Raw genomic sequence first — 21,941 nt, forward strand, 5'->3', positions numbered from 1 at the left:
TCTGAAATGCCTGTATACAATCTGAGTATATTGTTTAGTCAGAAAACATCAAAATTAAGGATATAGGACATGGAATGTCTGTTAAGTGCTGAGTTTTTCTGACTAGAGTTTAATCTAGCCAGTGTTAATGTGGAACCTGTATGCTTTTTTCATGGGCATGTTTGAATTTTTTCTTTCAAAATGTTTCTCAACTTTTTGATGTGACACTTTGTTTTCTCCCAAGTCACTCTAAGGGTTCTATCAAGATCTTTCTTTGAAAGCAGCTCAAAAACATATTTTTAAAATGAAAAAAAAAATTCACAAGAGAATCAAGTTTTGGTTTTAATCTATTATTTACATATTTGTAAACTGCTGTTAAAATGCTCTCAAAAATGTTATTTAGGAAGGCACAATTTGGTAGCATCAATTTTTTATTTATAGTTTTTTCTAAACAAGATCCCAAGAAACTTCCACTTTAATTTTTCCCTTGGAGTACTTAAAGTACTTCAAGGTTCAATGTCAAATGCAGATAAAACCCCTTCATTTTCAAACTTACTAAGAGTTAACAATACATTTGATAGTGAGCAGAATATGAAAGTACAGATGTTATCAAAAGAGGAAAATTCTTATGATACTGGGTTCAGAGATTAAAGAATTTGAAACAAGGGCTTTCATGACTGGGGAAAATCAAAGCTTTTCTTGAAGGGGGTGGGCTTTTAATACTCGAGCTATTAATTAAATGCAGAAATGAGATAACATAGTTATCGTGAACATCAAAAAAGCAACAACTAATACAACTAATGCATTATAAATAATGTATTTGATAATTGAATTAGTAAAGCTTGGTTACCACTCTAGGCTAGACACTAATCAGTATAACCATTTGTAGTTTCTAATTTTAAAAAGTTTGGCTTCATATTTAAATCTCCTTTTACTATATATATATTACATATATACACACTGTTATCTGTAACTCAAACTATACTGCTTGTCTGTAAAAAGAATAGTTTTTTATTTCAGAGATGCTTAAAAGTCCCACTACTCACCCTTTTTCCTGTTTATAAAAACCAACAATTTTGAAATTACTTCTAGCGTAGAAATGCTCAGTGATTCATCCAAAATTTCAAGCCCGTATCAGTAGGTAGTTTCTCATAAAGTAATGTGCTGTATTTTCTAATATCATATGGTCAAATACCCTGTTCATTTATGAACATTTTTCATGGGCAAGAGTAACTAAAGACAATGGGATCAAGTTGAATATGTTGCTACTCACTTTGAATACTAAATTGTGCTTGCATCCTAAAAATTAAAATGAACTGCAGTAAGAATTAGAATATAAACTGTGTTCATTTGTACCATACACTAAAAACTAAAATCCTAAAAATAAGAATGAAAATACCTTACTTGTTCATTGAAAAATGAAAGATGAGAAGCAATAACAATTGGTGACGATTTATTTTTATCTTTTGTTAAAGCTCTGAAATTGTAGTAAATCGCTAACTAAATTGAGGTAGAGGTAGACCCTAATGTTACTCCTTGCCATGTGTCAAGTCTCTCACCTTAGGTCTCTAAGGTCACCTATAACATAAGTCTCTCACCCTTAACTTATATACATTTTCCCTTAGTACATAAGCATGATTCATTTTGGAATGTGTTGTCATGAAAGAAAAATTAAGATCATTCAAATGGTACTTTAAAAATTCTGAACTCCTAGCTAAAAAAATTCTCTTATAAAAATGTACACAAGGGCCAGGCGCGGTGGCTCATGCCTGTAATCCCAACACTTTAGGAGGCCGAGGCGGGTGGATCACCTGAGGTCAGGAGTTCGAGACCAGCCTGGCCAACGTGGCGAAACCCCATTTCTACTAAAAATACAAAAATTAGCCAGACACGTTGGCACATGCCTGTAATCCCAGCTACTCGGGAGGCTGAGGCAGGAGAATCGCTTAAACCCAGGGGGCTGAGGTTGCAGTGAGCCGAGATTGTGCCATTGCACTCCAGCCTGGGCAACAAGAGCGAAACTCCATCTCAAAAAAAAAAAAAAAGAAACAAAAACAAACAAACAAAAACACGATAATTCAATCTTCCTTTTCTGAGAGTCTCAAGTTGGAGAAAAATAATTCAATTTTCTATTTTGCTAGTAATAAATATATTTGTTTCTCCTCCAATTGTAGAGGAAAACAAGGAAAGAGAAGATGTATGATGCAAACATTATCAACAGTTTCATAACGAAGACATCAGGAACATAACTAGGAGGGATGAACATTTTACCATTCCTCTTTGAAGGTTACATATAAGCTTTGATTCATATTAAATTTTCTGCTAAAATAACTACTTCCTTTTCAGACTTCAATTCCATTAAACACACATCTATTTCCATTTTAAATCACATACAAGTGCTATGTGATCAGAGGGATGGGAAACACTAGGTAAGGCCTGGTGGGTGGTAACTTCTTCATGACTAGGTAATGGAATCACCTGTTCAACCTCTAAAGCGTTTAAGTCTATGAAAATGTAATCTAGACATCCATGAAAGCCACCAACATAATTTGTGTAAGCAGGTTCACCACAAGCACTTTTCAGCTTGAAGAAATGCGTAAGAGACATGTTGCATCTTTCCTCCTCCCCATTGGAAGCCCAGTCTTCATGATCCTCTGGAATGCTGCCATTGATGACAAAATGATACATTCCTGTTGATGGTGTACTATTAAAGTCCCCACAAAATATAACTGGTATGCCAGGATACAGATCACATGAAACATGTCTAATGTGAGCCAAGGCTACTGCCATTTGAATGAGGCGAATATACCCACCTATGAATATAAAAAACATTAATGTAAGTATTTTTTAAAGTTGTCTTTAAGTTAAAAAACTACACAAATTACAGTCTCTGGGTGACGTTCAAGATATATATTTGCGTAATACAGCTTTAAACAACCTTAAGCGTGTTTAAGTCACTTGTGATACCAAATAAAACCTACCTTTAGGATGCCAGTAAAGATGGGTATTAGCAACACATATCCTTTTAGAAGAGTCCTTTGTAGACTGAAGAACTGAAACCTAAAATAAACGGAAAGTGCCAAGAGTTCAGTTGGCATTTGCAAATCTCCTGAATGTTTTTGTTTGTTTGTTTGGTTTTTTGGGTTTTTTCGAGACAGTCTCACTCTGTCAACCAGGCTGGAGTGCAGTAGTGCGATCTCGGCTCACTGCAAGCTCCGCCTCCCGGGTTCAAGCAATTCCCCTGCCTCAGCCTCCGCAGTAGCTGGGACTACAGGCGCGTGCCACCACGCCCGGCTAATTTTTTTGTATTTGTAGTAGAGACGGGGTTTCATCGTGTTAGCCAAGATGGTCTCGATTTCCTGACCTCGTGATCCACCCGCCTCGGCCTCCCAAAGTGCTGGGATTACAGGCATAAGCCACCACGCCCGGCCTGTTTTTTATCTAAGACTATATGGCGAACTAACGTTTTCTTCCATCTCCTTCCCTTGATGAACTAGGACTGTAGTCATGAAATCTGACTTGTTATTTAAGTTTCAGGATCTACATGACTAGCTTCAGTGTAACATGTTTTAATAATAGTCCAACATAGGCCGGGCGCGGTGGCTCACGCCTGTAATCCCAGCACTTTGGGAGGCTGAGGCGGGCGGATCACGAGGTCAGGAGATCGAGACCATCCTGGCTAACACGGTGAAACCCCAAACCCCGTCTCTACTAAAAAAATTAGCTGGGCGTGGTGGCACGCGCCTCTAGTCCCAGCTACTCGGGAGGCTGAGGCAGGAGAATCGCTTGAACCCGAGAGGCGGAAGTTGCAGCGAGCCGAGATCGCGCCACCGTACTCCAGCCTGGGTGACAGAGACTCCGTCTCAAAATAATAATAATAATAATAGTCCAATATATAAAGCTAGTAATATAAACAATACATTTTACATGACAACACTTTGACTGGAGAAAGTGTTTTCAAGCATAAGCACAGGATTTGGAGTCAGGCTTGACTGGGTTTGAACACTCATTTTACCATTTATAGCAATGTGATCTGCAAAAAGATGCTTTTCTAGCCAGTTTCGTACTGGTAATCACTGACAATACCATCCACCTCATGGACTGTTGTGTGGAGTCAATTAAATGATCTTATAAGGTGCATGAAACACCTTAGGTGCTCAAAAAAATGGTAGCTGCTCTTCTTACTATGAACAAAATCAATTACTTAAAAACTTTAACACACGAATGACATCTATAAAATGGGAATAGGGGAATTACTGTGAAGATTCAATGAGCCTATGATTTAAAAAAAACTAGTTTATATTTATGGAGCACTTCAAAACACACCACGCTCTTAAATTTTAAGTACTTTAAAATGTGCCAGAACAGTCCTTGGCAAGTAGTAAAAAACATTAGCTACTATTGTTCTTGCATTTAGCGTGTGTCCCTCTCGCTAGATTGTAAGCACTGTAAAAGTCCCTGCTTGTCCTGTTCAAGGCAACCTGCAGTGTGGCAGGCACACCAGAGGTGTTCAAAAAATATCTGCTGAATGAATGAAGAGTAAACTTTGTGCTGAAGATACAAGGGCAAACACACCTTTCAACATCTGGATACTTTCATCGCAGTTTTAACCCCCACCTCATTCGTCGCCTTCCTGGCCCCTAAAAGTGGTACAGTATGTTAAGAGACGGGCGGAGCTACTTTACCTGAAGAACAGAAGATCTCTGGAGCACCTTCTCCTGCGCTGATGGGTACAAAACCAGTTTCTCCAGCAGTTCTTTGTGAAGTGGGTCGGACTCGAGGGCTTCGTAGAATGAAATGTCATGCTGGCTAAGAAGGCTGAACTTAGACTTTCGGTAGAAAGTGGCCAGGCCTTCGTGCTGCTTGATTCGAAACACCCCCTCGAGCCCGAAGGCCTCTAGGGCGGGTACCAAGCTGTCAGAAAACACTGCGCGGTCAACCTCCTGCAAACAGATGACATCGGCGTTGTAGCCGGTGAGTTCCTTCTGGATAAGGTTCTGGCGGTAGTCGAGCTCCAGGGCGTAGGGGGCACAGTATGGGTACAGAACCGTTCGCGAGAACTCAGTCTGCGCGTACGTGTCTGCCAGGATGTTGTAAGAGACAGTGCGGATGAGAGCGTCCTCCGTCACCTTCTTCGTGTAGAGATGCCGGTGGTCAAAACTGCAGGTGCCAGGCCCAGCCTCTACCACACACACACTTTCCAACTCCCGGCTGTGCCCAAAGCGCTGCCCATCGCCTGGGGTGCAATGAAGCTTGAGCCTTAGCCCGATGTCGGCATTGGACGGGGTGTAGACGCGTTCCTCCACATCAGTCTCAGTCCAAGAAGAAGGTGAGGAGGGAGACAATGACGAGGGGACACCGACCTCGGGCTCCGCCGCTCCGGGCTTGGCTTCCTTATACCAGCGGAAAAGGGAGCTGGCGGGATCCCCAAATTCGAGGCTGAGTTTGGGGCACACAGGGAACCCGGCCATGATGTAGCGCGGCAACTGCAGTTCGGTGAAGGCGGGCGGGTTGCGCTCCACCTTGTACTTAACATCGCCGATCTGCAGCACCGCGCCGTCTTGCCAGGCATCCACGTTGAGCACGTCCTCAGCGACTGCCTCTTCCCGGTAGTACAGCTTCACCACGGGCTCGCAGGCCACAGCCGGCTCGGGCCCCGGCCCTGAACAGGCCGCACCACCGCTCGCATTCGGCCGGCTCTTCCTGCTCTTCTTGGCGGCGGCCGCCTTAGCGTGACCCTTTAGGGCATTGGTAGCGATGCGGCTGAGGACTCGACCCAGCGGCTCGCTCTGATCGCGCTGCATGTTCTTGTGGCTACCATCAGCCAAAGCGAATGACAGGCTCAGCTTGGGTTCCGAGGGTACACAGCGCACTACAGCGCGCTCCATCGCTCCCGCCGGTCTCTGGCTCTCCGCTTCAGCCCGGCTCAGCTTCTCCACCGCCGTCCGGATCACCCGAAGCGCGGCGCGGGCGCCTGGGAGCCTCCACATGAACCTGGTGGCTTAGCGGTCGACAAGACCCGCGGCCGATCAGCGGCCTACTGTCAGGTGGAGCTGAGGAGCCGAGGCCGCCGGCTTTGACTCATTCAGACCTCGCGACTTCCGGCCAGAGAAGAGAGGGAATGAAGTGCTTCCGCCTCGCACTTTCGCCCAGCGCGTGGGCACTCATGTCTGTAATACTCTGAAGATTAATTTTTACCTACAAGATAGGTTAGAATTATAGGGAAGTGAAGAAAATATAAAGGTGTCAGAGGGAAATACTAGATTCCACGGTTTTGTCGAAAGTGCATGTTAGTGACGAGAGGGCATGCCCTTCCAGCCGGAAGTGGATGGGGTGGTGTCACGTGTTCCGCTTCGCTGGAGGAGGTGGACACCTGTCTTGGAATCTTGGCTGGCGAACTCTCCTCCCCGCTCCCGGGGCTGGACTGCGCTAGGACGTGGAGACCTCCACCCGGATTGCGAGCTTTACTCGCAGTGTGGAAGGTGTTGCCCATTTCATCTCCACAGCTTTGCCGACCCTGATCGCTCGCTTCGGTGGCGTGGTGGGTTCACCCCAGGCTGAGTCAGCGCCTACGCACCGAGCAGAGCCTTTGTGGTAGTTAATAACGAACGATATACAATAACTCCGTTTAGTGAGCGCAGACTATGGGAGAAACGCTACACACACTATCTTATTTAAGCCTCATAGTTCTTATGAGGTAGGTCTCTTTATCCATCGCTTTACAGATGCAGAGTCCCGAGATATTACCTGTTCAGGATCACACAACTGTTAATTGGCAGAAAGAAATAGTACTGACAAACTGCGGAAGGCTGTTTGTTATTTTTTATTAGAGACAGGTTGTCACTTTGACGCCCAAGCTGGAGTGCAGTGGCCTGATCATAGCTCACTGCCCCCTCGAACTCCAGGGCTCGTGCGATCCTCCCGCCTAACCCTACCAAGTACAAACTGGCAAGAGCCACCCAGTGTTTATTTTTCGTTAGTAAACGGGTAGGAAGACTCTTTCTATTTAGAGTTACTACATTTAACAAATAAAATTACAAGATCTCAGTTAAATTCAATTTCAGATAAGGAATAATAATGGGGCATACTTATATTAAGAAATAGTTGTTTATCTGTTTTTATTTTTTTAATTTTTTTTTATTTTTTAGGTAGGGTCTTGCTCTTTCACCCAAGCTGGAGTGCAGTTGTGCGATCTTGGCTTACTGCAACTTCGGCTTCCAGAGTTCAAGCGATTCTCGTGCCTCAGCCTCCCAAGTAGCTGGGACTACAGGCACACACCAACACGCCCAGCTAATTTTTGTATTTTAGTAGAGAAGGGCTTCACCATGTTGCCTGGGCTGGTCTCGAACTCCTGGCCTCAAGCAAGCCCCCCGCCTTACCCTCCCAAAATTCTAGGATAACAAGTGAAAACCACCTCCCCTGGCCTAAGGAATCGTGCACTTTATTGCTATTTCTTTTAAAGGTGTTGAAGAAGCTAGGCGCAGTGGCTCACGTCTGTAATCCCGCACTTTGGGAGGCTGAGGCGGGTGGATCGCCTAAGGTCAGGAGTTCGAGACCAGCCTGGCCAACATAGTGAAACCCCGTCTCTACTAAAAATACAAAAAATTAGCTGGGCGTGGTGGTGCACGCCTGTAATCCCAGCTACTAGGGAGGCTGAGGCAGGAGAATCGCTTGAACCTGGGAGATGGAAGTTGTAGTGAGTTGAGATCGTGCCATTGTACCCCAGCCTGGGCAATAAGAGCGAAACTCTGTCTCAAAACAAAACAAAAAAAGGTCTTGAAGAACGAATGAATTGCTTTACCTGTAGACCAGAAAGAGGTCCAGTGTGATGAGTAAGGTGAGACCAGGGGAGAGTAGCAGATAAGAAAGATATGCATCCACCAGATTGTGTAGTGCATTCTAAGCCATAGTATGAAGTTCTGGATTTCTTCTGAAAGAGGGCCATTAGAGTTGTTTTGCTTGCAATTATGGAAAAGCTTTAATTTTCATTTTCTTGAAAGGGGAAAAGCTAAAAACATTTGGTTTTAATTGCAAGAAAAAAGGTTTCTGATACTGTAATTGTCATTGGCCTCCATGTGATTTATTTTTTATTTTTTTATTTTTGAGATGGAGCCTCACTCTGTCACCCAGGCTGGAGTGCAGTGGTGTAATCTCGGCTCATTGCAGCCTCCACCTCCCGGGTTCAAGCGATTCTCATGCTTCAGCCTCCCAAGTAGCTGAGATTACAGTGTCCACTGCCATGTCTGGCTAATTTTTGTATTTTTAGTAGAGATGGAGTTTCACTATCTCTACTAAATATGGTGAAATGCCGTCTCTACTAAAAATACAAAAATTAGATGGGGTTTCACCATCTCTACTATACATGGTGAAACCCTGTCTCTACTAAAAATACAAAAATTAGCCGGGCACAGTGGCGGGTGCCTGTAATCCCACCTACTCAGGAGGCTGAGGCAGGACAACCTTTTGAACCTGGGAGGCAGAGGTTGCAGTGAGCCGAGATCGCGCCACTGCCCTCCAGCCTGGGAGACAGAGCGAGACTCTGTCTCGGGAAAAAAAAAAAAGAAATATCTTCAGAATTTAATTTAGACATTTTGCATGCATCAGTTGGTCAGACAGATTTATGCTTTCTTTGCTAGATGTTTTAAAGTCATAAAACTGTTGCTTCCATGATATTTTTAATACTTGCTTGATTTGTGTATAAGTTAAAACTATGAGGTCTGGCTGCTGGGCTCCCCTGAAACCTTGCACACATTTTGATATGAGCTTTTGTCTTTGGCTTTGGGCCTCTGGATTCTGAGATCTAGACAGGTGGCCATGGTGAAGCCTGGAAACATATGTGTGTCTGTATCACCTGGACCACCAGCTGCATGTAAAGCTGAGTGCAGTATGGCCCTGTCCTCCCTGGCGCAACTCTGCATCCTTATCATGTTGGGAGGGGTTGGAACCTCCACCATCATCTTCACAGCTTTATCCTCTGTACTGGGCTCTATACCTGGTATGTAAATCCAGGACACAGATGGGCTCTGCCCTTCATAGCTGTCCTGGATGCCATATGGATACTCAGGAACAGGATGACTGGGGTTGGAGAAGGAGAAAGGGATATTGGGAAAAGTGCCTATGTCCAATATCTGAAAGGCCTTGGTTAAGATGAGACTGGCTGATGCAGGGTTAGGTTAGTTTTGTGTTTTCTTTGCTCTTTATTTATTTATTTTTTGAGATGGAGTTTCACTCTTGTTGCCCAGGCTGGCGTGCAATGGCATGATCTTGGCTCACTGAAAACCTTCGCCTCCTGGGTTCAAGCGATTCTCCTGCCTCAGCCTCCCGAGTAGCGGGGATTACAGGTATGCATCACCACACCCAGCTAATGTTGTATTTTTAGTAGAGACAGGGTTTCTCCATGTTGGTCAGGCTGGCCTCAAACTCCCGACCTCAGGTGATCCACCCGCCTTGGCCTCCCAAAATGCTGGGATTATAGGCATGAGCCACCATGCCCAGCCACTTTTTATTTTTTTAAGACAGGGTCTCACTCTGTCACCCAGGCTGGAGTGCAGTGGCAACATAATAGTTCACTGCAGCCTTAAACTCCTTGGTCTCCTACTTTAGGTACACACCACTACACCCAACTAATTGTTTTGTATTTGTTGTAGAGATGGGGGATCCCACTATGTTGCCCAAGCTGGTCTCAAACTCCTGGGCTCAAGCGATCCACCTGCCTCAGCCTCCCAAAGGGCTGAGATTAGCAGTGTGAGACACTATACCTGGTGGCTTCGTTTTTTCAAAATAAATAACTTTCTAGAATGGAAGGGGCTTAATGAAAATAAATAAATAACATAAATGGCTAGTTTTGCTTTCCATAAGCAAATGAAATACAGTTGTTAAGAACAAGTAAATTAGATAAGTGTGAATGGGATAAGCATCTACAAATAAACTTGTCATAGTTTCAAAAACTTTTTCAGTAATTTAAAATCTTAAAGTCGTGCTGTATTAAATGAAGTAATAGATAATTATAAATTGTCTGCATTGGCTGAGCACAATGACTCATGCATGTAATCCCAGCACTTTGGGAGGCTGAGATGGGAGGATCATTTGAGCCCTGGGCAACATAGTGAGACCCCATCTCTTTTTTTTTTTTTGAGACGGAGTCTTGCTCTGTCACCCAGGCTGGAGTGCAGTGGCGTGATCTTGGCTCACTGCAAGCTCTGCCTCCTGGGTTCACGCCATTCTCCTGCCTCAGCCTCCTGAGTAGCTGGGACTGCAGGCACCCGCCACCACACCCAGCTAATTTTTTGTATTTTTTAGTAGAGACAGGGTTTCACCATGTTAGCCAGGATGGTCTCAATCTCTTGACCTCATGATACACCAACCTCAGCCTCCCAAAGTGCTGGGATTACAGGCGTGAACCACCGTGCCTGGCCCGAGACCCCATCTCTTAAAAAAAAAAAAAAAGTAAAATGTCTGAGTTATTTCTAAGTAAAAATACTGAAACGTTAACTATTAAACTTAAGTTTATATACTTTGATGTCTTTTTTTCATTTTTCCCACTTATTCTCAAATGCTGTTTTTCTTTTTCTTTTTTTTGATGTGTTGTTTCATACGATATAGAAAGCTAAATATATTTGGATTCATTAATAAACAACACATTGAGAAAACATATCTTTTTAGAAATTATTAAGTGGCTCTTGTCTGCAAATACTGATATAAAACAATTCAAAATTACTGACTTCCTGGGTTTTCACTAGAAATTAGGGTTACTAGGAGTTAAAACTCAAATTAATATATGTAATTAAAACTACTGAAAGTAAGAAATAATTTTGTGGCCGGGTGCGGTGGCTAATGCCTGTAATCCCAGCACTTTGGGAGCCAAGGCAGGCGGATCATGAGGTCAGGAGATCGAGAGACCATCCTGGCTAACACGGTGAAACCCCGTCTCTACTAAAAATACAAAAAATTAGCAGGGCGTGGTGGCGGGTGCCTGTAGTCCCAACTACTAGGGAGGCTGAGGCAGAATGGCGTGAACCCGGGAGGCGGAGCTTGCAGTGAGCCGAGATCACGCCACTGCACTCCAGCCTGGGTGACAGAGTGAGACTCCATCTCAAAAAATAAAAATAAAATAAAATAAATAAATAAATAATTTTGTATACAGAGTATGATAAAAACAACATATCTTTTTAGTGAGGAAAAGTTAAGTCATGAGAATATGTGCTTTTGTTTAAAATTTTTGTTTTGGCTGGGCATGGTGGCTCACGCCTGTAATCCCAGCACTTTGGGAGACTGAGGTGGGTGAATCATGAGGTCAGGAGATCGAGGCCATCCTGGCTAACATGGTGAAACCCCATCTCTATTAAAAATACAGAAGACTTTAGCTGGGCGTGTAGTCCCAGCTACTCGGGAGGCTGAGGCAGGAGAATGGTGTGAACCCAGGAAGCGGAGCTTGCAGTGAGCTGAGATTGCGCCACTGCACTCCAGCCTCAGCAACAGAGCGAGACTCCATCTCAAAAAAACAAACAAACAAACAAAAAATTTGTTTCTAGTCACTGAAACAATAACAAAAAAAAGGAAAAACTTTTGGCTAATTAAAGGTTATTTAAAGATTGTTTTAGAATAAATGTATGGCACTTTGGGAGGCCAGGGCGGGTGGATCACCTGAGGTCAGGACTTCGAGACTAGCCTGGCTAACATGGTGAAACCCTGTCTCTATTAAAAATACAAAAAAAAAAATTTTAGCTGGGCGTCGTGGTGCATGCCTGTGGTCCCAGCTGCTTGGGAAGCTGAGGCAGGAGAATCGCTTGAACCCAGGAGGGGGAAGTTGCAGTGAGCCAAGACTGCACCACTGCACTCCAGCCTGGGTGGCAGAGTGAGACTCTGTCTCAAAAAATAAAAATAAAAATAAATGTGTGGAAAAATGTACACAAAAATAAATGGATATTAAAAGTTGGAGAAAAAATTTAAAAACTGTAAGAGGTTATAAAAGACTTATGGATTTCTTATGTGGTCAAAGTTGACTGAGACTGGATCTATTTGTTTATAAGGTTTTATTATTAATATTTATTTATTCATTGTTTGTTTTGTTTTTGTTTTGTTTTGTTTTTAAAAGCAGGGTCTTGATCTGTGACCCAGGCTGGAGTATGGTGGTGTCGTCATAGTTCATTTGTAATCTCAAATTTCTGGGCTCAAGCAGTCCTCTTGCCTCAGTTTTCCAAGTGGTTAGGACTACAGGTATGTGCCACCATGCCTGGCTAATTAAGAAAACTTTTTTTTGTAGAGATGGGGTCTTGCTAGCTGTGTTGCCTAGGCTGGCAACACTCCTGGCCTCAAAAGATCTTCCCACCTTGGCCTCCCAGAGAGTTGGGATTACAGGCGTGAACCACCATGCCTGGCCTTATGGTTTTATTGAAATTTGCTTTAGTAATACACTGATACAAAACTAAATTTGGTTCTCTCATTTGAACATGATTTTCTGGTGGTATTAATAAAAGATAGTAAGCCAGGCATGGTGGCTCACACCTGTAATCCCAGCACTTTGGGAGGCCAAGGCAGAAGGATTGCATAAGCCCAGGAGTTTGAGACCAGCCTGGGCAACATGGCAAAACCCTGTCTCTACCAAAAATACAAAAATTAGCTGGGCATGGTGGTTCATGCCTGTAGTCCTAGCTACTCTGGAGGCTGAGGTGGGAGGAAGATTTGAGCCTGGGAGGCTAAAGTTGCCGTGAGCTGAGATTGCACCATTGCACTCCAGCCTGGGTGACAGAGCCAGACCCTGTCTCAAAAAATAAAATAAAATATAGTAAAAGATTTTGTTCACTTTTTGAGTAAATTGCAAAAGAAAGGAGAGAGAGAGAGAGAGAGAGAGAAGCAGATTGTGTGCCTCATGCTGTCTTTAAACAATTTTAAAAAAATTTTTTGGGTCTTACTCTGTTGCCCATTTTAGGTCTTACTCTGTTGCCCAGGCTGGAGTGCAGTGGCATGATCTTGGCTCACTGCAACCTCCATCTCCTGGGTTCAAGCAATTCTCCCACATCAGCCTCCCAAGTAGCTGGGATTACAGGTGCGCATCACCATGCCCGGCTAATTTTCGTATTTTTGGTAGAGACGGGATTTCACCGAACTCCTGACCTCAAGTGATTTGCCTGCCTCGATCTCCTAAAGTGCTGGGATTACAGCTGTGGCCCACTGCACCTGGCCTGATTAAATTTTTTAATTAAAAACATTTTTTATAGACATAGTCTCACTCTGTTGCCCAGGCTGGAGTGCATTGGCTATTCACAGGTGCAGCCATAATAGCTCGCTGCAGCCTTGAACTCCTGAGCTCAAGTGATCCTCCCACCTCGGCCTCCTGAGTACCTGGGATTATGGGCACAGGCCACTGGATCCGGCCCTGCTCTCTTTGTTAGATCTTTTCCTTATTTGGAAAACTGAGTCTTCTCTCTATGAAAAAGTGAAGGATTTTGCTTTATAAAATCTTTTTTTAAAAAAACTATGGAATGCTTCACAAATTTGTGTGTCATCCTTATGCAGGCACCATGGTAATCTTTTCTGTATCATTTCAGTTTTAGTATTATGTGCTGCCGAAATGAGCACTGCTTTGTAAAATCTTTTAAATTTTCACTTTGGCTAAATGAATAACTGTTATTTTACAGTGACCTGTGATCTTCTTTTGATCAAATGTCTTAAAACTTTCCTTGTTTGTTTTCATTTAAAAAAAATTTTTTTGAGACAGTGTCTCACTCTCACCCAAACTGGAGTGCAGTGGTGCAGTCATGGCTTACTGCAGCCTCGACCTCCTAAGCTCAAGTGATCCTCCCACCTCAGTCTGCCAAGTAGCTGGGCCCACAAGTGCACACCACCAACGCCTGGCTAAGAAATACTCTGTAGAGACAGAGTCCGCCGATGTTGCCCAGTCTGGTCTCAAACTCCAGGGCTCAAGTGATCTTTCCACCTCGGCCTTCCAAAGTGCTGGGATTACAAGTTTGAGCCACTGAGCCTGGCCTTTTCTATTTTAATTGAGTGTTTTTATCCTTTGACATACTTGACAGGCTTCCCAAAGTCAAATTTCAAATTCTAAATTAAGTCTTTTCGGCCTCAAACTAACCTTAGGTTATCCCAGAATGGCCCCTGGAAGCCTAAGAGAGACGTATTAGGCTTATTTGATGCGTAAATTATGCAGGAAACCTTTGCATTACATTTATATGAACATGTTATTAATATGTGTTTAAAAAGTATATGAGATTCCTAAAAATCTGATGTGTCCTTTTATATGTTATCAGTCATAATTATGGCTACTATGTAAACTTGTTATAGACTACAGAAAAAAACAAATTTCCTTGTCAATCGCGTCATTGTTGTAAACTCTTACCAGGTCTTTCACCATAGCCATTCTAAATCTTGTTCATGGTAAATTGCTTTATTCTAATGTTTTTTCTAAATGATATTTGCAAGCAAATATAATCCTAAAGCATGTGTCTTCAAAGAGTTTATGAAAAGGATAAAAAGTCTCTGATAAATACTCTGGAATACAGGCCTCTGTTGATTATTCAGTTGGACTGAATAAGAACTTTAGAAACTCCAGTGGTAAAAACTGGACTTAAAATTGCTAATTTATCAAGTAGAACAAAAATTAATTACATGGGACAGAACTGATGAGGACTGAAATGATTTTAATGACTTTTTTGCTTGAAACATTGCTGACTTTTTATTATTATTTTCTTTGAGTTAAGAAAACTTTTTTCTCTGCATTATCTGTAGTTTTATAGCAATTTGGTAACTTTTTGGTATATTCTGTGAGTAAAATTGAAATATTTATCTTTCTCTCTACCTGATATCTCCAGAATTAGGAAACTATTCATGAGTATTCTTGTTTTATGGCAATATATTTATTTGTATAATCTCAAGAGGAATCTGTTCTTGTAAAAGAACACACTTTTGGAAACATTGGCTATTAAAAAGGACGTACATCGGCCAGGTGTGGTGGCTAACACCTGTAATCCTAGCACATCTAGAGGCCAAGGCAGGAGGATTGCTTGAGGCCAGGAGTTCAAGACCAACCTGGCCGACATAGTGAGACTTTGTCTCTGTAATAAAATTTTTTTTAAAGTTAAAAAAAAAAAAGGACGTACATTGTATTAGTCAGGGTTCAAAGTGGGAAGCAGAACCAGTAAGATATAATATATATCATCTATATCTATATCTATATATGTGTGTGTGTATGTCTATACATATATATACGTTTTTTAAACAAAGAGTTGGCTTATGCAATGGAGGGGGCTGGTTAAGCAAGTCCAAGGTCTGTAGGGCAGACTATCTGTCAGGAAGGGAAGAACCAGAAAATGGAGAGCAGTTGTAGACCCAGCTGCTGTTTGGAGTTTGACTCAGGGCATGCCCATCTCTTTATTATTTTTTTTTTTAATTTTTAATTTTTTAAAATAGAGACAGAGTTACACCATGTTGCCCAGGCTGGTCTCAAACTTCCTCAAGCAGTCTGCCTGGCTCAGCCTCCTAAGGTGCTGGGATTACAGGGTTGATCCACTTTGCCAGGCCTAAATCTTTTTAAAAGGATTTCTACTGATTGAGTCAGGCTCACCCAGGATAATCTCCTTAGACCAATGTCAATTGACCAGGGACTTGAATTGATCTGCAGTCTCCTCACAGCAGCCCTAGATTAGTGTTTGATTAATGACTGGGAGAAGGTGGGTATATCATACACAAGATTGCTGCCTTCTCTTTAGTCCTTCTAATTTAGCCTAACCAAATTGACATTCAGGCCAGATATGGTGGCTCATGCCTATAATCCCAACACTTTTAGGAAGCTGAAGCAGGAGTATTGCTTGAGTCCACTAGTTTGAGGCAAGTCTGTGCAACATAGTAAGACACTGTCCCAACAAAATGTTTTTAAAAATTAGCCGATGTCGTGGTGTGTGCCTGTAGTCCCAGCTACTCAGGAGGCTAAGGTGGGAGGATCCCTTGAGCCCAGGAGTTTGAGGATGTAGTGAGCTATTGCTGTAGTCTCAGCAATGCACCAAGATGTAACAGTTTCTCGTTGTCTGAGATAACACCTGGAGTTATTTGTCCTACCTCCAAGATGATTAAGGAGCGCAGACCCAAAGGTTAGTTTAGAACGAATGTTTAATAAGCAAAAGAAGAAAGCTCTCTGCCAGCAGAGAGGGGGACCTGAATGGGGTGCCCCCTATGAGGCTGGGGTCCAGGGTTTTTATGGACTGGGAAGGGGAAGGAATGTGCTTCGTCCCCCCCACCCCCCTACCCTGGGGCTTGGCCTGGTACTAATCAGGAGCTGTAATGATGATTCATAGATGCTGCTTAGCTTGGCCCGGTACCTATCAGGAACTGAAGCGAAAGTTTGGCCCTGGACCTTGGCCCAGGACCAATCAGGGGCTAAAGTGATGACTCCTAGAAGCCGGATTTACAATCCAAATAAAGGAAAGTAGAGTGCCCACCGGAACCTACTGGAGCCCACTGTGCCCATACCCACAAAAGGAAAAGAAACGTTTTTTTTCCTGGGAGCCCACTGAGTATACAAAGGACAAAGGCATTTCTTTGTTCCTTTATGTGAGTGAGGAGGAGGTCTGTGCAAGTTTTTGTCCAAATAGGCTGGAGGTTTTTCTATCTGTGGAGCCGTGGGCATGTCTCCAGCTGCAACACCCTGTGCTAGTTCCCTTATTGGTGCCTGCAGCTTGAATTTTTTCCCAGGCTGCTTTTTATGTTATGTGGGGGTGAGGCACTGACCCATGGGCTGGGGGTTCTCTGGGGACCCTTCCCTTGCTATCTACCTAAGGCAAAAGCTAGCTGACTCCTTTCACTATGATGGTGCCGCTGCACTCCAGCTGCACTCCAGCCTGGGCGACAGAGCGAGAGCCCTGTCTCTAAAAAATAAACCCTAACAAATTGACATTAAAAAAAACTGTCTAATCTGTCATAGGACTAGAGTTTAAAAGAGAAAAGGTGGCATGGTGCAGTGGTTCACGCCTGTAATCCCAGCACTTTGGGAGGCCGAGGTGGGCAGATCACCTGAGGTCAGGCGTTCAAGACCAGCCTGACCATCATGGAGAAACCCCGTCTCTACTTAAAAAAAAAAAAAAAAAAAAAAAAAATTAGCCGGGTTTGGTGGTGCATGCCTGTAATCCCAACTACCTGGGAGGCTGAGGCAAGACAATCGCTTGAACCTGGGAGGTGGAGGTTGTGGTGAGCACTCCAGCCTGGGCAACAAGAGAAAACTCTGTGTCAAAAAGAAAAAAAAAAGTCACATTATTTATACAAGTATTTTATTTTCTACAGAAAGATAATTTGCTTTTACAAAGTACCAGAAAGGTTTTACTTGTTCATTCACTCACTTAAATGACATTTTAGAGCACCTACTGTGTGCCAGACACAATAGTGTAGGCTATACTCTCATTAAAACAACAACAAAAAAATTACATAGCAACTGGCACATAGAAGGTGCTCAAACATTTGTTGAATGAATATGCTGTTAACACACCGGCAGAATTTATTCACTTCCCTAATTTAATTTTGGCACATAGTGTTCTTGTAGGCCATTATCATTTAGATGTTGTATGCATTGTGCAGCTTCAAACAGCAAAATTTCACATCTTTCTCCCAGGATACTCACTAAATTCACACACCTTAACCTGTTTGATTTTGCCAAAGAATTCCTGGAAGTGCTGTGTCAACAAATAGCAAATCTAGAAGCAAGATAAATTATATTGCTGATTAGTTACAATATTTACAGGATGTCACTAGGGGACACTTGAAGACTTGATTCTCTTGCTGAGAGTGTTTCCGTAAATCTATTTTCCAACAGATCTAAATTTCCAGTCTTGCAGTTTTCCACAATTTGAAGATTCTGATTTCCTGGTCCCCTTCCAAGGAAAGGCAGTTAGGTTAAAAAACAAAACAAAACAAAAAAAACCTCGCACCCCATTTACTTGAGTAACGACTTATTGTTGTGACAGGTAATCCTAATCCCTTGCAGCTTGGCAACTGCCTCTCCAGGCAACCTTCACCCAGCCCCTCCGGCTGGGGCCGCCACAGTTTCCATGGCGACGACTTTGTTTCCAACCGGTCAGCGACCGCCCTTCTCCAGCTACTCGTTTGAGAGCCGGTGGCGTTCCGGAGGTTTCTCCCTCGTTATCCCCCTTCCTTTCACCTGAGGAGAGGCTCTGACTCTCTCTCGCTCTCTGTCTCTGGCGTCTGCGCAGCGGAGAAGTAGTGAGAAACAATCAGGTACTTGTTCTCTGCTTTTCTTTTCCTTTCCCTCCCAGGGCAGGTATCGCGATTTGGGTTCCAACTTAAATATTCTTTCAAGGCAGGAATCTCCAAATCCTGTAGGCATTCATGGCAAATATAGTTGTTATCACGGTACAATTTTTTTTTTTTGAGACGGAGTCTCGCTTTATCGCCCAGGCTGGAGTGCGGTAGCGGGATCTCAGCTCACTGCAACCTCTGCCTCCCAGGTTCAAGCGATTCTTGTGCCTCAGCCTCCTGAGTAGCTGGGATTACAGGCGCCTGCCACCATGCCTGGCTAATTTTTGTATTTTTAGTAGAGATGGGGTTTCACCATGTTGGCCAGGCTGGGCTCGAACTCCCGACCTCAGGTGATCCGCCCGCCTCGGCCTCCCAAAGTGCTGGGATTACAGGCGTGAGCCACCGCGCCTGGCCCACCGTAAAATTTTTGAGCATTTACATGACATTTTAGATTTGCCATGCATCAAGTATGCCTATTTTTTGCTTGATCATAGCATCACTTTCTTGGAAGGCAGCAAGACTAAGATATCATATTGATGTTTAAAAATATTAATGATTGGCTGGGGGCAGTGGCTCAGGCCTGTAATCCCAGGACTTTGGGGGGCCGAGGCGGGAAATCATCTGAGGTCAGGAGTTCGAGACCAGCCTGGCCAACATGGTGAAACCCTGTCTCTACTAAAAATGCAAAAAAGTAGCTGGGCATGGTTGCATGCCTGTAGTCGTAGCTACTCGGGAGGCTGAAGCAGGAGAACCACTTGAACCTGGGAGGCAGAGGTTGCAGTGAGCCAAGATCGTGCCATTGCACTCCAGCCTGGGCGACAGAGCAAGACTCTGTCTCAAAAAAAAAAAAAAAAAAAAAAGCATTAATGATGTTAAATATCAGCTTTTACTGGGAAGGGGATCATCCCTCAACAACTGGATTTGCTGTTGTGGTGGTGGTGGTGGTTTGCATCTCGGGAAAATTTTGAACCCAGAATGCAACAGCTGTAGGTATATTTACAGAGGATCTACTTCAATTCCTTAGTTTCATCCATTAGGAAACAAGCCCTGAAGGGGAACTGACTGGCTCATTGCTGCATAAGTGGGTTTTAGAGTTCTAACAGGAATCCCTGCCAACTTACCTCAACTGTCGTTCTTTAGACTAATACCATACTTGGGAGGAAGATCTAAAAGTGTCTAGAATTTTATTTTTGGTATTGATATGTTAGATATGTTATGAATATATCAAGGCTTGCTGACATAATAATGGCTTTATGGACTTTTTCTCCTCAGAGTACAGGGTATTTTAATCTTTAGGGGATCAAGATGTCAGATGCAAACAAAGCTGCCATTGCAGCAGAAAAGGAAGCTCTGAACTTGAAGTTACCCCCCATTGTCCATCTCCCAGAAAACATAGGCGTTGATACACCAACACAAAGTAAGCTGCTAAAATACAGAAGATCCAAGGAGCAGCAGCAGAAAATTAATCAGTTAGTGTAAGTAGCATATTAGTAGATAATTCTTGCTTGGAATTCAAGTAAAATGATTAGTGTTCATATTCTCATAAAAAGTTTTAACTGTGGAGGTTGTTCATGGGTAAAATACTATTTTCAAGTTAATTAGAAAAACAGTTGAAAAGTAATTGTAATGGTAGCAAATATTATACACTGTACACTGACAGACATTGTTCTTATTGCCTATACTTCTTACAACAATCTTGTAAGGTAGGTACTATTGTTAGCTCCATTTTTTAGGTAAGTAAACTGAGGTATAGAGAAGTTAAGTAACTTGCCTAAGGTTGCACAACTGGGATTTGGACCTGGGTGCTCTGGTTCTAAAGTTCACATTCTTTAAGCACCACACTATTCCTCTTCTCAATATGTTATAACCATACTGGTCTCTGAAAGTAAAATCAAATAACTAAACCTCCACAATTTGAACAAATACTTAATAAAATATCTTGAAACTACTTATATTTGAAATTTTTTTGCTACAAAAGGAAACAGAATTCAACATCCTACTCACCGCCCCCAATTTAGTGGAAATTAAAACTAATTTGGGTACCTGCTGCCAAAGGCTGTGATGAGGTTGGTTCAGTTCAATTAGACAGTTACTGAGAATTTCCTAGACACCCGATTCTGCTGGTTTCTAGGGATAAATAAAAAGAAAAATACATGGATTTCATTTACAAAATTCCAAGCCAACACTTAAACTATTAAATGAGGATTTTCTCTCTGGTGGATTTCTGTTTCCCTTTCTACATTCTGTTTCCTTTCTTGGTCGGCCTTATTTAAAAACATTTTTTTGCAGCTAAGTATCATTGCCAATGTAATAATTTTAATTTTTGCTAATTTTGCTAATTTTACTTTCCTTACAGTTAAACAGGTCTATTAATCATATAACTTCTTTAGATTTACATTGTATTAGTCCAGCAATAATTTACTCATATTTAAATATACATTTATAGGGTATATAAACTAATATCAGTACATGTACTATTAGAGATGCTTAAGTATTCAAGACTTAGAAAAAAAAAAAAAAGATTACATGCCTGTAATCTCAGCATTTTGGGAGGCCACAGTGGGAGGATTGCTTGAGCCCAGGAATTTGAGATGAGTCTGAGCAAGATAGTGAGACCCTCATCGCTACAATAAAAAAAAAAAAAAAAAAAAAATTAGCCAGGTGTGGTGGGGCATGCCTGTGGTCCTAACTACTTGGGAGGCAGAGGCAGGAGTATTGGTTGAGCCCAGGAGGTCAAAGCTGTAGTGAGTGAGATGTGATGGCATCATTGCACTCCCAGCAATGAGCAATGGAATGAGACCCTATCTCAAACAAGCAAACAAAAATAGTCTTAAAAGAAAAAGAGAGGCCGGGTGCAGTGGCTCACACCTGTAATCCTACCACTTTGGGAGGCTGAGGTGGATGGGTTACCTGAGGTCAGGAGTTCGAGACCAGCCTGGCCAACATGGTGAAACCCATCTCTACTAAAAATACAAAAAATTAGCTGGGCGTGGTGGCAGGTGCCTGTAATCCCAGCTACTGAGGAGGTGGAGGCAGGAGAATCTCTTGAACCTGGGATGGGGAGGTTGCAGTGAGCTGAGATCGCACCACTGCACTCCAGCCTGGGTGACAGAATGAGACTCCATCTCAATAGAATCATTCCTAAGATTCTATTCAGTGTTTCAGTAGATTTAGAGTAGAGAAGGGAGTTCTCTAGGAATTATACATTGTTCCTTTTTTTTTTTTTTCTTTTCGAGACAGGGTCTTGCTCTGTCACCCAGGCTGGAGTATAGTGGCACGATCTCAGCTCACTGGAGCCTGGACCTCCTGGACTCTCATGATCCTCCCATCTTAGCCTCTCAAGTGGCTAGGACTACAGGCATACACCACCACACCTGGCTAATTTTTTGTATTTTTGAAGAGACACGGTTTCGCCATGTTGCCCAGTCTGGTCTCAAATTCCTGGGCTTAAGTGATCCATCTGCCTTGGCCTCCCAAAGTGCTGGAATTACAGGCATGAGCCACTGCGTCAGGCCTAGATTGTTTTTACTCTGTAACTTTTCATTATCTTGCATTATCATGTTGAACTACTTGCAGTTTCACAAATATACTGTATTTTTCACAGTTTAGAGATGTGCTCTGCAATTTCCCTCACTGCACTGTCTGCCGGAATACTTATCCTAGTTCTTCCAGGTTTAGTTTATGGATCACCTCCTCTAGAAAGCCTT

General features: G+C 42.8%; 2 protein-coding genes and 1 non-coding gene across 3 annotated transcripts in view; 1 reads left to right on the top strand and 2 right to left on the bottom strand.

Annotated features, from left to right (window-relative positions):
- Positions 1-392: 392 nt before the first annotated feature.
- PDE12 (phosphodiesterase 12) lies at positions 393-6,795 on the bottom strand. The gene is made up of 3 exons (XM_054479674.2): positions 4,665-6,795; positions 2,961-3,039; positions 393-2,792 (listed from the first exon to the last, which is right to left on the bottom strand). The coding sequence occupies exons 1-3, from the start codon at positions 5,967-5,969 to the stop codon at positions 2,350-2,352; spliced, it is 1,827 nt and encodes a 608-aa protein (XP_054335649.1). The 5' UTR covers positions 5,970-6,795; the 3' UTR covers positions 393-2,349.
- The window catches only part of DNAH12 (dynein axonemal heavy chain 12), a 269,687-nt gene continuing 254,026 nt past the window's right edge, over positions 6,281-21,941 (top strand). The window contains exons 1-4 of the mRNA XM_063661044.1: positions 6,281-6,676; positions 9,222-9,320; positions 17,963-18,213; positions 19,507-19,709. Of these exons, the coding sequence (XP_063517114.1) occupies positions 19,540-19,709 (170 nt within the window). The 5' untranslated portion in view covers positions 6,281-6,676; positions 9,222-9,320; positions 17,963-18,213; positions 19,507-19,539. The remainder of the gene's footprint in view (positions 6,677-9,221; positions 9,321-17,962; positions 18,214-19,506; positions 19,710-21,941) is intronic.
- Positions 13,450-13,557, bottom strand: LOC129034324 (U6 spliceosomal RNA). The gene has a single exon (XR_008501828.1). It is a non-coding gene; the product is annotated as a U6 spliceosomal RNA (small nuclear RNA).

This window comes from Pongo pygmaeus, chromosome 2, assembly GCF_028885625.2.
Source record: "Pongo pygmaeus isolate AG05252 chromosome 2, NHGRI_mPonPyg2-v2.0_pri, whole genome shotgun sequence".
Classification (NCBI taxonomy): Eukaryota; Metazoa; Chordata; class Mammalia; order Primates; family Hominidae; genus Pongo; species Pongo pygmaeus.

Bases quoted from the DNA above. Each gene is read 5' to 3' on its own strand.
- PDE12 (XM_054479674.2), bottom strand. From the start codon at position 5,969: ATGTGGAGGCTCCCAGGCGCCCGCGCCGCGCTTCGGGTGATCCGGACG. The intron at 3,040-4,664 runs GTAAAGTAGCTC...CGTTTATTTTAG, and splicing joins AGAGATCTTCTGTTCTTCAG to GTTTCAGTTCTTCAGTCTAC. The intron at 2,793-2,960 runs GTAGGTTTTATT...TTATATTCATAG, and splicing joins TCTTTACTGGCATCCTAAAG to GTGGGTATATTCGCCTCATT.